The sequence below is a fragment of the Piliocolobus tephrosceles genome, chromosome 10, assembly GCF_002776525.5.
Source record: "Piliocolobus tephrosceles isolate RC106 chromosome 10, ASM277652v3, whole genome shotgun sequence".
Classification (NCBI taxonomy): Eukaryota; Metazoa; Chordata; class Mammalia; order Primates; family Cercopithecidae; genus Piliocolobus; species Piliocolobus tephrosceles.
This window is the reverse complement of record NC_045443.1, coordinates 494868-511725: the sequence shown is the minus strand read 5'-3', so window position 1 is coordinate 511725 and position 16858 is coordinate 494868. Positions and strand designations below refer to the sequence as shown.

The 16858-nt window shown below is 50.6% G+C and overlaps 1 protein-coding gene across 1 annotated transcript in view; it reads left to right on the top strand.

Moving 5' to 3' along the window:
• Positions 1-16858, top strand: part of SLC6A13 (solute carrier family 6 member 13) — a 38160-nt gene that overhangs the window by 14728 nt on the left and 6574 nt on the right. Inside the window, exons 4-8 of the mRNA XM_026447795.1 lie at positions 258-398; positions 5635-5719; positions 6478-6610; positions 8527-8661; positions 16193-16296. Of these exons, the coding sequence (XP_026303580.1) occupies positions 258-398; positions 5635-5719; positions 6478-6610; positions 8527-8661; positions 16193-16296 (598 nt within the window). The remainder of the gene's footprint in view (positions 1-257; positions 399-5634; positions 5720-6477; positions 6611-8526; positions 8662-16192; positions 16297-16858) is intronic.

The window sequence follows — 16858 nt, the reverse complement described above, 5'->3', positions numbered from 1 at the left end:
AAGTTCTATCTTGACACAAGTATGTAAAATTTACAGTATTTAATTTCATGATTTCTCCATATATAGGATTTTCTTTAATTTTTATTTTGAAATAATTATAGATTCACAGGGAGTTACAAAAATAGCAGTTTTCCTCAATGGTAAATTGAACTCCCAGCCTCAGACAATCCTCTCACCTCAGCGTCCCGCATAGCTCAGATGACAGGTGCACGCCACCACCCCGCCTTCCCTAGCCCAATTCTGCAGTTTCCCCGCAGGCATTGGCTATGCCTCCCAGATGATCGTCATCCTCCTCAACGTCTACTACATCATCGTATTGGCCTGGGCCCTTTTCTACCTCTTCAGCAGCTTCACTGTCGACCTGCCCTGGGGCGGCTGCCACCATGAGTGGAACACAGGTATGGTCATCTCCCGAGGGCCCGCTTCCTCCTCCCGTTCTGCCACGTTCACCGGAAGCGGGATTGTCCCTATATCCCAGCTTAACACGGACGCACCAGAAATCACCCAAGTAGATCATGGAGAGCTTATGTCAAGAATAAGATCGAGAATTCACCAGCCTCACAGGCAAAATGTCAGGAACTTTTTAAAGAAAACATTAACATCTTCAATGAGAACTGACCACTTTTATGTTGTTTAGCCATTTACTTAAATCAACTTGGAATATGGTTAGTTTGATATATGGATACATGCCTTGTTCATTCATTTGTTTCTCATATCTTCTTTCTGATACATTTTAGGTCTTTCAAACTTGCAATTCATCCGGACTTGCTTGTCAGGGGTGGCAGAGGCGGGAGAAAATCCACATACAAGTGGACCCGCACAGTTCAGATCCATGTTGTTCAAGGGTCCGCTGTGATTTATAATAGCAATTGCAGTTGTGTGTCACTGAATGACAGGGGTACACTCTGAGGAATGCACTGTTGGCATTTTTTTTTTTTTGAGACGGAGTCTGGCTCTGTGGCCCAGGCTGGAGTGCAGTGGCCGGATCTCAGCTCACTGCAAGCTCCGCCTCCTGGGTTTACGCCATTCTCCTGCCTCAGCCTCCCGAGTAGCTGGGACTACAGGCACCCGCCACATCGCCCGGCTAGTTTTTTTGTATTTTTAGTAGAGACGGGGTTTCACCGTGTTAGCCAGGATGGTCTCGATCTCCTGACCTCGTGATCCGCCCGTCTCGGCCTCCCAAAGTGCTGGGATTACAGGCTTGAGCCACCGCGCCTGGCCACACTGTTGGCATTTTGTCCTGTATGAACATCACAGAGTGCACACACACACCCCTACATGGCACAGCCTATCACACACCTGGGCTGCATGCTGTAATACTGTACTGTACACTGTGGGTGCGTGTAGCACAGTGGTAGGTATTTGCATATCTAAACATAGTGAAACCTAGAAAAGTCTACTACAGTAAAGATGCAGCATTTTATAATCACATGGGAACACTGTCATATAGGTGATCCACTGTTGACTGAAATGTTGCTATGTGCTGCATGTCTGTAATTTCTCCTGTGCTTGTAAGACTACCTGAGCCACCCATGGTAATAGAACTACTGACTCTAATGTGTAGAAAGTCACGACAACAGGCCGGGCGCGGTGGCTCACACCTGTAGTCCCAGCACTTCGGGAGGCCAAGGTGGGCGGATCACGAGGTCAGGAGATCGAGACCATCCTGGCTGACATGTGAAACCCCGTCTCTACTAAAAGTACAAAAAATTAGCCAGGCATGGTGGTGGCGCCTGTAGTCCCAGCTACTCAGGAGGCTGAGGCAGGAGAATGGCGTGAAACCGGGAGGCGGAGGTTGCAGTGAGCCGAGATCCGGCCACAGCACTACAGCCTGGGTGACAGAGTGAGACTCCATCTCAAAAAAATAAAAGAAAAAAAGAAAGTAACAACAACAACAAAAATATCTGGGGCAATGCTGTCCAAAAGAACTGTCTGTAATGATGAAAATGTTCTTTGCACTATCCAATACAGTAGCTATTAATACCAGCTACATGTGGTTATTTATTGATTTACCTTTTCTGGGCAGTCACAGTGAACCAGTGTAGGTTTGGCGTGACTCCTACATGTGGTTATTGAGCATCTGAAATGTGGCAAGTGGACAGAGGAACAGAACTTTGACATGTGCATTGAATGTTAACTTAAACAGCCACAGGTGGCTCGTGGCTGCCCAAGTGGACAGCGTGGCTGGAGAGCACAGGGGACACTCTTCAGCTTGGATTCTTGGCACATCCCTCTCTCCTCGTCCAAGTATCTTCCAGTGCCAGTCAACGAGGCCCTACCCCTTTGAGCTGGGCTAGCCATGATTAACTCTTTCTTTCTTTTTTATCTTTTTGTTTGTTTGCGATGGAGTCTTGCTCTGTCGCCCAGGCTGGAGTGCAGTGGTGCGATCTCAGCTCACTGCAACCTCCACCTCCCAGGTTTAAGCAATTCTCTGCTTCAGCATCCAGAGTAGCTGGGACTACAGGCGCCCACCACCACGCCCAGCTAATTTTTTGTATTTTTAGTAGAGATGGAGTTTCACCATTTTGGTCAAGCTGGTCTTGAACTCCTGACCTTGTGATCCCCCTGCCTAAGCCTCCCAAAGTGCTGGGATTGCAGGTGTGAGGCACTGCGCCTGGACCAATTCTTTCTTGCTCAGATAAGTTACTCAATTTTGAACTGGAGTTTGAATGCTTTACTTACCCGGAAAAGCATTTTGCATGGTTAGCATGATATTCTTTATCCCTTCATGACCTGACTCCTGTCTATGTCACCACCTCACCTTTACCTCTCTCGCCTTGTACTTGCTGCTCCCCTTCCAGGCACATCTTTGTGCATAACTGCCACACCTCCATTCCACCATGATTTTTCAAAGGGAAAGTAAGCCTTGGGGGTACCTCCTCTGATACCCCAAGATTGCATTAGGCTCTTCTTAAATGTGTCTGGTAGTACCTGCACTGGCCCCGGCCCTACTGCTGCACTTCCCTCACTTTTCTTCTGTTTGTTGACTCGATTTTCCCACTAGTCATCAAGATCGTGAGGGCGGAAAAGGTGTCTTTATCTCCACAGCCTCTGTGCCTAGCACAGTGCTGGCTCTATTATAAGCACTCAAAAATATTGATTGAATGAATCGAGGTGTAAAGATCTGTTTTATTATAATTCGTCTGGGGGCAGTGGCTCACGCCTATAATCCCAGCACTTTGGGAGGCTGAAGCCAGTGGATCCCTTCAGCTCAGGGGTTCAAGACCAGCCTGGGCAAGATGGTGAAACCCCATCTGTACTAAAAATACAAAAAATGTGCCGGGGTGGTGGCACACATCCATGGCCCTCACTACTTGGGAGGCTGAGACAGGAGGATTGCTTGAGCCTGGGAGGTGGAGGTTGCAGTGAGCCGAGATTGTGCCACTGCGCTCCAGCCTGGGTAGTAGAGAAAGACTTGGTCTCCAAAAAAAAAAAATCTGTTTTATTATAATTCTTTAGCTTTATATATATTTTTCTTTTCTTCGTTTTTATTTTATTTTTTAAAATATCTTTGTGTACTGAAACCACCCTTGACAACTAGCTTGTCAGATAGTAAAGATTTTATCCAGATCTCAGTGGAGTCCCTCTTAAAACGATTTTGTCCATTTTTGGTGGCCTAGAGCTTTTGCTTCAGGGTATCATTAGGCCTATCTTCCTTTGGATCGACTGGCGGTCTCTGGGACAATTCTGAGGCAAATTGAATACCTGAGTGTTATTTTTTTGACATTGTTGACATCTCTCCTGGTGAGCCTGGTTTTACTCAGAGCCTTGCATTTGAACAGCACAAGACACGCTGTCCCGCCAAGATGAAATAATGCTTTTCTGGGTGTGCTGCAGCGTCAAGGAAAGTGAATGGTTTAGTGGACAGAGCACCCAGCTGGCCTTCAACCACCCAACAGATATTTGTTGAGCTCCTGCTGTATGATACCAGGCTCTGTTCTGAGCACTGGGAATATGGTAATAAACAAAAACAAAGACCCACCCTCCTGGGGCTTTCATTCTAGCGGTGGGAGGTAGAGATGTAAACAAAACAAGTGGATGAGAAGTGTCCGGTTGGAAAGCAGCAGGACATCACGTTAGAAGACGGGCTACGGAGGAAAATAAGACAGAGACTGTGAGTTCTGTGGGTGGGATTGCAGTTTTCAGTGGCATAGTCAGGAAAGGCCTTACTGAGATGCCCCTTTAGCATCGGTCTCAAGGAGGAGGGGGAACGAGCCATTGAGCTGGGGGACAAGAACTCTAGAAGGAAGGGACTGAAGTGGCACGGCACCTAACACGCCCCATGTGTGCAGGGAACAGGGGGGATGTGGGAGGGCAGGTGGCTGAGGGAAAGGTGCGGGAATGGATCCAGTAGGGCCTTGAAGGCGACTAAAGGGGTTGCGGCTTTTTCCTTTGAGCGGGATGGGAAACCCATTACCCATTGGAGGCCTTGACCTGGGGTGGGACATGGAGTGATCTAAGGTTTAACAAAATGGAGATTTCACGAGGGGAGCAAGGGTGAAAACTGAAGGCCAATTAGGAGCCGGGAGCGGACAGTGCCTACCCTCTACCAGGGTGGTGGTACAGAGGTGACAAGAACGCTCCGTCTAGATATTTTGAAGGCAGAACCCAGACAACTTGCTGACCTGGGTTCCAGCCTACACTTGCTCATTCATGAGCAGATACAGGCCATTTCTAAGATGATCCACTGTCTTCATGGGCACAATGGGGAAAACAGTATCTGTTTTAATATTTCCCAGGATTATTATATTTATCAAACATAAAAAAGTCAATAGTCTTTGTAAAGCTCCAAAGTCACATACAAATAATAGAGAGACCATTTATTGAGCACTCTACATCCATGTTTTCTTTTTTTTTTTTTGAGACGGAGTCTCGCTCTGTCGCCCAGGCTGGAGTGCAGTGGCCGGATCTCAGCTCACTGCAAGCTCCGCCTCCTGGGTTCACGCCATTCTCCTGCCTCAGCCTCCCGAGTAGCTGGGACTACAGGTGCCGCCACCTCGCCCAGCTAATTTTTGTATTTTTTTAGTAGAGACGGGGTTTCACCGTGTTAGCCAGGATGGTCTCGATCTCCTGACCTCGTGATCCGCCCGTCTCGGCCTCCCAAAGTGCTGGGATTACAGGCTTGAGCCACCGCGCCCGGCCTATGTTTTCATTTAATTTCTTATCAATCCCACGTAGTGGATCTTACTGTCCACATTTTAGAGACGAGGGAAGCCAAACACAAAGAGCTGAGTTATAACTGACCCCCAGACGCACAGTTCATACCCGGGGGGTCAGCATTCAAGCCAGAGCTTTCCAACCTGTGCTCTTGGCCATTCTGACACGTCACTTCCCCAGAAACCGTTCTTATTGTTCCTCAAAGGTGGTGACTGCACAGGGTTGCCATCTGATCATGCCTAAGGAGAATATATACCCAAGCATCTATGTACCCACATGTCCAAGTGTGCAGTAGAGAGTCACCTGCGTTTGGTGAGGTTACCATGTGTGGGAGGATGTTTTGTGCAGATAACCTTAACCTGGCTTCTGCCAAATACCTTCCTTCCCATTCTCCTAGAATTTCACCCTGCTCTCTAGTTGTGTCATATGCCGGCTGATGATTTTTCTCTTTTTTCCCTCCTCATGACCCATGGGTAGAACACTGTGTGGAGTTCCAGAAGACCAACGGCTCCCTGAATGGTACCTCTGAGAATGCCACCTCTCCTGTCATTGAGTTCTGGGAGTAAGTGAGACCCTACCCCACTCAGTGTGGGCCATGTGTTCAGAAGAAGGGTATGGGGAGGAGTTCACACTAAGGTCACTCTCGATAGACAGCAAGGGAAGAATTTCCACTAAGTGGCTTTTTTCTGTGGTGCCTGTGTTTGTGGTTATTGCAGGACTCGTTTCAGAGATAAGACTCCTGCAGTTCTCCTGGGGCTGTGCCTGGCCTTCCTTGCCTGCACCCGTGCCCCACGTTAGAGAGTGTGTGTGCATATGTGTTCTCACTCCACACTTCCTCCTCCCTGTGGCTGCAAAAGTGTGTAGACTGTGACCCACTCCTCCCCCCAGTACTGATACTCACCCAGGGCAAGAGTCCTGCTGTCAAAAAGTCCTGAAACCTTGGTTGGGAACATAGGTGTCTGCACCTCCTTCCCCTGGCTGGGGACAAAGCACTCAGAGCAAACTTACCCAGGACAGTCTCCGTTCTCCACCTTTCTGCAGTCTCCGTTCTCCACCTTTCTGCAGTCTCCGTTCTCCACCTTTCTGCAGTCTCCGTTCTCCACCTTTCTGCAGTCTCCGTTTTCCACCTTTCTGCAGTCTCCATTCTCTACCTTTATGTCCACCTCCAGCTCTGGGCTAAGGATGGCTTCATGTGAAGAGAGCAGAGAAGCCTTTGGACAAGAGCCGGGAGGCACGGCTCGGCTCCACTGTCCCAGGTACGGGGCCACAAAACTGAGGCTGGCAGAAAAAGTAAGCCAGGTTCAACCCTTCTTTCCCCAGGCGGCGGGTCTTGAAGATCTCTGATGGGATCCAGCACCTGGGGGCCCTGCGCTGGGAGCTGGCTCTGTGCCTCCTGCTGGCCTGGGTCATTTGCTACTTCTGCATCTGGAAGGGGGTCAAGTCCACAGGCAAGGTTCGTGTGGGGAGCTCCTGCCCTCCCATCCCCGGACTCCCTGTCCTCACTAGGGGCTGTCACCCAGGAGTTCTCGAAGCTGTGACCCTGTCGAGGATGGGAGGCGATGACCCAGCAAGGATTTGATGCAGCTTCCGTCCTTGATTCTGTGCCTCTCTTGGATTCACGTGCTTCTGGATTTTGGGACTGGAAGAGAGCGAGAAGGACAGGAAGGACACCTCCAGGGTAATCTGATCTTGGAATTGATGATGTGTGGGCACATTGCGAATTGAACACGAGTCATGGTTCCCTAATTCATACAACAGTTCTTTGGAAAAAGAATTCCATGAAGACTCTTCATCTCAAAATGACTCTTAACCAACTCAGGAATTCCGGGGGACTCTTTGCCCTGGAGCAAAGTGGGCATTCTGAATTCTTCCGAACTCTTGCCCTGGGGGCCTCTCCTAATCTGGCTGCCTGGTTGTGCTAAGCTAGTAAGCTCTGTGAGGACAGGGGTCATGTGTCACAAATCTTTTCAAATCTGACAATCCTTGCCATGAATGCCAAGTACACTTGTTGGGAGAATGCCAAATGTCATTCAGTCACTCAACAAATATTTATTGAATATGTGTCAGGGGAGGCGGGAGCTTTTAGCTGGAGGGAGGAAGGGAAAAGGGGAGGCTGTGGCTCAAGGGATAGGGGAGATGGAACTATATCCAGGGAACCGGCCCCCAGTATTTCAATGTAGGTTCTTTCTATTTTCCATAAGTGTCGGCCGACTGAGAGATAAAGAGAGACAGTACAAAGAGAGGAATTTTACAGCTGGGCCACCGGGGCGACATCACATATCAGTAGGACCATGATGCCCACCTGAGCCTCAAAACCAGCAAGTTTTTATTAAGGGTTTCAAAAGGGGAGGGGGTGTAAGAACAGGGAGTAGGTACAAAGATCACATGCTTCAAAGGGCAAAAAGCAGAACTACTAATAAGGGTCTAACAAAGATCACATGCTTCTGAGGGAACAGGACAAGGGGCAAAAGTAGAGCTACTAATAAGGGTCCAACAAAGATCACAGGGCAAAGGACAAAAGCAGAACTACTAATAAGGGTCTATGTTCGGCGGTGCATGTATGGTCTTGATAAACATCTTAAACAACAGAAAACAGGGTTCGAGAGCAGAGAACCGGTCTGACAACAAATTTACCGGGGTGGAGTTTTTCCCCATCCTAGTAAGCCTGAGCGTACTGCAGGAGACCAGGGCGTATCTTAGTCCTTATCTCAACTGCATAAGGCAGACATTCCCACAGTGGCCTTTTATAGACCTCCCCCCAGGAATGCATTCCTTTCCCAGGGTATTAATATTAATATTCCTTGCTAGAAAAAGAATTTAGCGATACCTCTCCTACTTGCACGTCCACTTATAGGCTCTCTGCAAGAAGAAAAATGTGACTCTTTTTGCCTGACCCTGCAGGCAGTCAGACCTTATGGTTGTCTTCCCTTGTTCCTCAAAAATCGCTATTATTCTGTTCTTTTTCAAGGTGCACTGATTTCATATTGTTCAAACACACGTTTTACAATCAATTTGTACAGTGAACACCTTTATCACAGTGATCCTGAGGTGATGTACATCCTCAGCTTACAAAGACAACAGGATTAAGAGATTAAAGTAAAAACAGGCATAAGAAATTATAAAAGTGTTATTTGGAAACTGATAAATGTCCATGAAATCTTCACAATTTATGTTCCTCTGCCGTGGCTCCCAGCCGGTCCCTCCATCTGGGGGGTCCCTGACTTCCCACAACAGAACTAAACAGCTGTGGGCAAGCTGGGAGCAGGAGGAACACTACCTTGACCTTTTCTGAGGAGCTTCTGCCCCTGCCTCCTGCCCCTGCCACTTCCTCACTCACAAGCTCCTTGTCTCTCATTTGCCCATGACCAGGTGGTGTACTTCACGGCCACATTTCCTTACCTCATGCTGGTGGTCCTGTTAATTCGAGGGGTGACGTTGCCTGGGGCAGCCCAAGGAATTCAGTTTTACCTGTACCCAAACCTCACGCGTCTGTGGGATCCCCAGGTAAGAAACCACAGACAGGAGCCCTCACGTGACTCCCAGGGCACTGGAGCTCCAGGCTTTCCCTGCACTCTGGCAGGGAACCTCTGCACCTAGCACTACCCTAGGATGTCCACAGTGGCAGCAGGGGTGCACCCTTCCTTCTCTAGATATCTGCTTGTTGCTGTAAAGGGGTCCCAATCCAGAGAGGGTTCTTGGACCTAGCACAAGAAAGAATTTGGGGGGAGTAGAATAAAGCAAAAGCAAGCTTATTAGGAAAGTAAAGGAGACCAGGTGCGCTGGCTCATGCCTGTAATCCCAGCACTTTGGGAGGCCGAGGTGGGTGGATCATTTGATGTCAGGGGTTCGAGACCAGTCTGGCCAACATAGTGAAACCCCCCCTCTACTAAAAAATACAAAAATTAGCTGGGCATGATGGTGGGAGCCTGTAATGCCAGCTACTCGGGAGGCTGAGGCAGGAGAATCACTCGAACCCAGGAGGTAAATGTTGCAGTGAGCTGAGATGGCGCCACTGCAATCCAGCCTGGCCAACAGAGTGAGACTCTGTCTATAAAATAAAATAAAGGAATAAAGAATGGCTGCTCCATAGGTAGGACAGCCCCAGGGCTACTGGTTGCCCATTTTTATGGTTATTTCTTGATTATATGCTAAACAAGGGGTGGGTTATTCATTAGTTTTCCGGAAAAGTGTGGGCAATTCCCCAAACTGAGGGTTCTCCCCCCATTTCAGACCATAGAGGTTAACTCCCTGACGTTGCCTTCGCATTTGTAAACTGTCACGGTGCTGGTGGGAGGGTCTTTCGGCATGTTAATGCGTAGTAATTTGCATGTAAAGAGTGGTGAGGAAGGCCGGGCGCGGTGGCTCAAGCCTATAATCCCAGCACTTTGGGAGGCCGAGATGGGCAGATCACGAGGTCAGGAGATCGAGACCATCCTGGGTAACACCGTGAAACCCCATCTCTACTAAAAAATACAAAAAACTAGCCGGGCGCCGTGGCGGCGCCTGTAGTCCCAGCTACTCCGGAGGCTGAGGCAGGAGAATGGCGTAAACCCGGGTGGCGGAGCTTGCAGTGAGCTGAGATCCGGCCACTGCACTCCAGCCTGGGCCACAGAGCGAGACTCGGCCTAAAAAAAAAAAAAAAAGAGTGGTGAGGAAGACCAGAGGTCACTCTGTCACCATCTTGGTTTTCACGGGTTTTGGCCGTCTTCTTGACTGAAACCTGTTTCATCAGCAAGGTCTTTATGACCTGTGTCTTGGGACGTGACGACCTCCTGTCTCATCCCGTGACTGAGAATCCTCACCTCCTGGGAACAGCCCAGTAGGTCTCAGCTTTAGTTCACCCAGCCCCTATTCAAGCAGGAGTCGCTCTGGTTCCAATGCCTCTGACGTGTTGGCAGCTGTTTGTGGTCATAAGGTGTCTAACACTGTCCCTTCTTGGGTTCACAGCTGCCGGGGAACCCAGGCAAATATTACTAGGGTAATATTTCTAGTAATGTTTCTCAAGGGCCCAAGTGTCACTCACAGCCCTTACTCAAGGGTATCCTTCTCCCATCCTCTCCCCACCCACTTCATACATTTCTCTCTTAGGGGCTTGTCTCCTACTGAGCTTCCTCTTTAATTCTTACCCCTCAGTCTGCCTCCTGGTTCCCTCCCTCTGCCCATGTGACCCATGTTTGGACCCCAGCTCCCTGGCCCTGCCCTCAGCCAGCTGGGCTAGTGTTAAGTTTCCCTGTCAGATGTCCAGAGACTCCGGGTCTCCTCCCCACCGTTCCTTCGTGGTCCGCACTCCCTCTGCTACAGCGTGCTTCTTACCGTCCGGGTAGGGAGAGGTGGTGTTGCCTGCTGCCTGAAGGGTGTTGAAAAGCAAGACCTGGAATGGGCTGCCCCTGCCTCTGACAGGTCTCTTACCTTCCCCTCTTTGGCAGCCAGTTGAAAGCTGGCAAAGCTAGGAGGTGTTGAGGGCCGGAGGGGAGCGTGGGTAATCTCTGCCCCAGAGGCCCTGAAATGTTACCCGGTTATGCCCTGCCTCTGCCTCCCGGGCGCAGAGGCCACCCTGTCGGGGCAACCTAGAGATCCTCCTCTCGTTGCTGGAGGAGTCTCTCTGTGTCTGTGAAAGAAGCCCCGAGGAGACATAAGGGCGAGTGGCTCCCAGCACGCAGAAGACACTGGGATGGCTCCAAACGTTTTAAAATAGTCGGGCACCAGCGTATTCACTGACGTTGCTGACAGGGAGCAAGAGAAAGGGGACAGGCACACCGAGGCTGGGAGCTCCGTGCACACAGGGCAATGGCTCCCCCTGGTGCGGAACGTCAGGCCACCCGGAAGCCACGCCGTTCTCGGTCTCCTGGCCACTCCGGCCAGGTTTGGATTCTTTCATCCTGAGCTCTGCTGGGACGCTGTGGCTTCCAGAAGCAGCCGGGCCACTGCTCTTCAGAAACTCCCTGCAGAGTCAAGTAACCCTGGTCCTGAGTGTTTCTCAGTAACCTTCCGGTGGGACAGAGGCTTATCTTCCCTTCTCCCACTTCTCAGACAGCACAGAGACACAGATTGCTACTGCCGCATGTCCATGCAGGGTACTGGGGCTGCAGTCAGACTTCGGAGCCAAACTGTAGAAGCACAACTGGGGTCCTTCTAGGACCCCCGTGCACGTTCCTCATTGTAAGATGAGCTCACTGTGGCCTAAGTTTGTGCAGCCAGTAATCATGGCAGACCAGGCAAAGGATATCTTTGTTTTGTGCATCATAAGCCCTTTGACTTACCTAGAACCAAAGGGCTGTGGTGGACAGCAGGTGGCTAGCAGGAGTTGTAGGGGAAGCTGAGTGGAGGGGAGGCTTTGAAGGCCGGGTGAAGAGTTCAGCTTGGATTCCCCACACACGAGAAAGCCACGGTGGTTCTGGAGCGGCAGAGTTGAGAACCAGTGGCTAAGCTACGAAGATCACCTTTGTCTGCAGGTAGGACAGAAAGGATGGAGGCATGACCAGGAAAGGTGACAGGCAGGGAGGCTGGCAGAGAAGAAGGACATAGGGGCTCAGTATTTCCACACAGGCTTTGTCCTGATCAGCTATTTACAGCTAACTACTAGGGCGTGCTTACTCTGTCCCTGACATCGTTCAGAGGCTTACACGCGTTATTTCAGCAAACGCTCGCAGCAGGTCAACAAGGCAACCCCATTTTATAGATTAGGACATTAAGGCCTAGAGAACTTCAAGCATATTTTCACCCTCATACCTGCAGCTGGACTGGGTCCGAAGGGTGACAAATGCCAGGCACTTTATGGTCCACTCTTGGAGACGAGGTCCCTGGCTGCTCACCTTTGTTTGTCTCACAGCTTATCAGCAAAAACCTGAATGAATCTGCTATGAGTATCCACTATGTGCCGGATCTGTTCTAGCACCATGTTTGGTACATAATAGCTCCCAGAAAACATAAAGAAGGTGGACCAGGTCGCTTTCAAGTTCTGAGCATTAATGAGGCCGTAAGTCTCTGTCTGGGTGACTGCAGGGACAAAGACCCCTTTCAGCCTGTGCTCTGGGATACCGTTCTTCCCATTCCAGCCAGCTTTGGGCCGTGCAGGCAGCGTCTGTCTTCCAAGTGCTCTGGGGCGGTGGGGAGGGGGATGGGTCAAGTGCCAGGACTGGTCCTGAGCAGCCTTCTTCTCTGCCTGGTCCAAGTCTCATGCTGAAGCTAGGCCTTTGTTGTCAGTGAACAAAGCAGCGCCTGCGGGGTGGGGGTGCCCTGCCAGAGCCCTAATTGAATCTCGTTGGCACTTCCCAGGAAGTGTGATTATTCTCACTGGCATTTGCCTGGCACTTGAGAAAGGTGCAAAATTTCTTCTCCACAACACGTAGACCAAAGACGTGTCTCTGCCAAGCACTGAGGCTGTTCGTTGGGAGCCAGGCAGAGACAACGCCATGCTCCCCTCTTGTTTGCTCCCCTTTTTCTGCCAGGCTTGCTGTTTGGGGGGCAGGTTGCTGCCTTTCCTGGTGTCCCCAGGCCTTGTCTCGTCCCCCTGGAGAGTGGCCACTGGAGACCCAGGGTTCTGCTGGAGTGTGTGCTTGGTTCAGGCCGCTTGTTTCTCTCCTGGGTCCTGGCCCTGTGCCCGTTCTACTGCACTTTGGGAGATCGCTGAAGGCGGGGATGGGAGGAGGGCACCAGAGAGCCCTCCTGCAACCTTTTAAATCCCTACGTTAAGCAAGTCTAAGGAAAGGTTTGTTTAGGGAGGAAGTTGAAATCCAATCTATGCCACCTCATGACCAATGAAAGATGAGTTGCTTTTTAAAATAATAGCAGCGGTAAACAGTGGCCAAAGCTAACCTTATTGTGTCCTCCCTATTCGCCAGGCCCTTTGCCGAGTGCTTGACACAGTTCGACCCTGTGAGTCTGGGGGTCAGCCTCATCTTACAGAGGGAGAAACAGAAGCTTAGGAAACCCAAGAAACTTGCCCAGAATCACAAAACTAGCACGCGGGGGAGCTTGGGTTGATCTCAAGTAGTCTTTCGAAGACTGCTGTCTTATTCACCGTCATAGATATTTCCCAAAGAATATTAATTATTTGAGAGTTTTAAGAGCTGCTTTTTATTATTCTAGAAGGTGAGATAGGAAATGAATATTTACTTATGTGTTAGGCATTTTACATATATTATTTTATTTGTTATTATACCCATTTTCCTCATGAGCTTTTAAAAGGGAGGTTCAGGGAGGTAAAGTGACTTGCCTAAGATCTCACAGCCAGCAATTAATAAAGTCAGGAATTGAGCCCAGATTAACATAACTTCAAAGCCCGTGCTTTTCCATTACACCACATTGCCCTTCTAGAAACAGTAGATAGAGATAAATAATTCTGGGGGTTGGACGTGAGGCTGAAAACATTTTTCCCAGATCTTCTAGGGTCCTCTCTCCTCCTCTTTCCCCCCAAGACCTCTTTTTACCTGCGTTCCACCAAGAATTGTTTACACTTGTTTTTCCCTTGGTCGGCCTTCTGCCCTAGCCAAAGACATGTCAGAGCTTTGTTCCAGAAACCAGAGCTCCTGGCGTGGGCAGGGGGTGGTCGCCCGTGGTGGGAATGGAACAGCTTGCTCTGCGTGTCCCTCAGCCCTGCTTCTGACCCTGTTCTTTTCCCCATCCCAGCAGGCTTGTCGGGCAGCAGCTGTGTGGGGAGCTGCAGCTTGCCAAACTCCCAGCGAGGGGGCTTTAGTCAAAGGCTTTGGTCAGAGAGAGCATTGACCCTTGTGCTCTGGGTTTTCAGCCCTCCTGCTGCATTTTCCTTGGTTCTCATTAATGTCTCCCCCAACTCAGTCTCCACATGACCCTACTCTGACCTCCCACCCCTGCCGAGGCGAGGTGAATGGCCAAGTCACGATTTCTCTTATTCCTTCCCAAGCACAAGTTCACATAGCTGCCCATCTCAGGCTTGTGCCTCTGCCTGTGTGTGGGCAGGCAGCCGCAGTGTGTTTCCTTGGTAACTCATGGCCCGGTCTGCACCCAGTGCACTGTCAGGCCCGGGAGCAAATGTCCAAGGCATGAGTCCTCCAGGCTCCTGGGCCACATCCTGAATGACTTTTTTGGGAGGGGGTGCCTGACCTCATGAAGGGGCAGTACCCAGGAGACATGCATTGGTCCTGAGCCCTTACACCTCTCACCCTGGGAAAACGCTTTCTCTATAAGCTCAGGGCCTTTCGCCAAAAGGTCCTGCTCCTGAAGCTGCCAATCACTCAGCCGGTGAAGCAGGAATAAGATAGAACCAACTGACTTTCATGCCAAAGTCAGTGAGTTTTCCTGAGATGACTGTCTTTGCATGATCTGTGTGGTAGAGTTTTAGAAGAGAAAAGGATTTGGAACATCTCGAAGGAGGAAACAGACTGGCCAAGGCATCTCCTCAAAGCTGGTGTGGCATCACACTGAAACTTTTTTTTTTTTAACTGGGAGCAGTGAGACACTGAGATTTGCAAGCTCTCCCCTTGCCTGTCCTCAGGGTTTGCCTTTCATCCCCACCGTTTCCTTCTCTAGCATTTCATTCCTACCATTTCCTTCTCTGTGTGATTTCCTCACTGGCTCCAGCCCCTCCAAATCCTCCTCTGTGCTTCTTGCTGCTGACCCCCTGTCCCTGGTGGCACCTCCTGCCTCACAGACCATCTCAGGACGGGATTCCCAGTGATCTCAAGAATGGGAGGCTGGAGACATTCTCCCCTTCCCCCTACCATCTTCCCTACTCTGTCCCTGGCCCTGCAGAATGGAAACATGGTAAGAGGATGGGTGCCCTGGGTCTATCCCGATGCAGGGGCCATAGGACAGCATCCCATACCTGGTGACCATTAGGATCAGCCAGGAAGCTCTGAAAAGGATACGAGTTCTGGGTTCTCCTTCAGGCCTGGGGATTTAGCGTCTCGACTGGGGATGCCGACTGAGGAATCGGCTGATTCTGAGGCGGTCAGCCTGCTGGTGGATCCCTCGGGCCCTACACTGCTGAGGAATGTGGCCGCTTTGGTAGGGGTGAGCGTGAAAGGAGGGAGCAAGGGGTAGGGGCTGAGGGTGGTGACCATGCCTAGGCAGGCAGGCAAAGACCAGGAAGGGACTGAGGAATTGGAGGCCTGATATTAGCGGAAGGGAGTGATGAAAGCATAGAGGGTTTTATGGAAAGTAGGGGCCTGCTTGGGGGGTACTGGAAGGAGGCTGAGCAACAGACACAGACGGGTCAGCCGGTCCCCTTTCCGTCAGGAACGCAGACATGTGAGGGGCGCCTGCGTGGATGTCTGCGTCCATAGCGGGGCGCTCCCTGGCTGTGCGCACGTCGCCGGGGCAGGAGCGCCTGGGGAGGGTCCTGCAGATCTGCAGGGTCACTCGGTCCTGTTGCCTTGATGTTCTTTCTGTCTGGGATGTTATTCTAGCTGTTAGATCTAAATCACAACATGCACAGGCTGGGCGAGCCAGCTGAGATAATAACAATAACAGCCAACTCTCTGTTTAGCTGGACTGTGATTTTTCCCCTCCCAAGCACTACAAAGCCCTGTTCGGAGGTGTTTCTGTTCGTCCTTTTGCTTTTTTGCGGGCCGAGAATTACTCTCCCGGTCTGCAGACAGAGGTGGCTGAGATGTGAGGGGCGAAGCCACACCCTGGTGGTGGCCCTGATGTTAGGGACAGTGTTCCCGGAGACCCTGTGCCTGGATTCCTCCGCACGGGTCACAGGAGAAAGTGGGGGCAGAACCTAGGCTCCAAACCCTGACAGGAGACCTAGCTTTGTTCTGGAGCCCTGTCCCCCACTCCTACACACTTCCACCACGGGCCTTTTAGTCTTTTTCATTTTCTTTGAATGCTTAATGCCTGTTCTATCCTAGTAGTGCCCAAGAAACTTCATCCAGGAGCCCAGGGAGTAGAGCCCACCGGGGTGGCAGAGGTCGCAGGATGCCAGTGTTGGCTGAGAACAGGTTTCTCACCATCCCTAGCCAGTGTCCGGCTCAGCCACATGCCTATGTCCTTCCATGGCTTGAATGGCCTGGCTTTCCTGGGAGTTCACCTTTCCTGCCCTTTCCCTTTGTAGGTGTGGATGGATGCGGGCACCCAGATCTTCTTCTCCTTCGCCATCTGTCTGGGGTGCCTGACAGCCCTGGGCAGCTACAACAAGTACCACAACAACTGCTACAGGTGATTGGGGGCGTGGGGCCCGAGCCACACACCTGCATCTCCCTACTGTCCCTCCAGCCACGCTAGACGAGGGTGAGTCGGAGGGTGCATCAGCTCCTGGATCTGCCCCCTTGTCTACACTTCCATATCCAACACCCCAGGGCTACCAGCAGCTGCAAGGAGCCAACTGCAAGATGGACAGAGAATTGCATCTGAAAGGGTGGGGTCGTTGTGATTGGCTGGGAGACCAATCACAGGACCCGGCCTCCTGGCTGATGTAGACGTTGGTGGGCTCAGGAGTGCTGGGTGAGCAAGCCTGAGACTCACAACAGGTCTTTGAATGATGTCGTTTCCTTATAACTTTGATGAGAAAAAAAAACTGGTTTCATTATAGGTTGTTTTGCATAAAATTGCAATTTGCAACTATCGATGATGTTGAGTGAGGGCCTATTGTGATTAGCAGTGTCATGCATATGCATGGCACCCCTGTCTTGCCTGCTTGATAAATCTGCCCCCAAAAAGTTTGAATCCTTACCCATTTTTCACACCATCTCCCTCCGTTGTTCTCTCTTTTTTTTTTTTT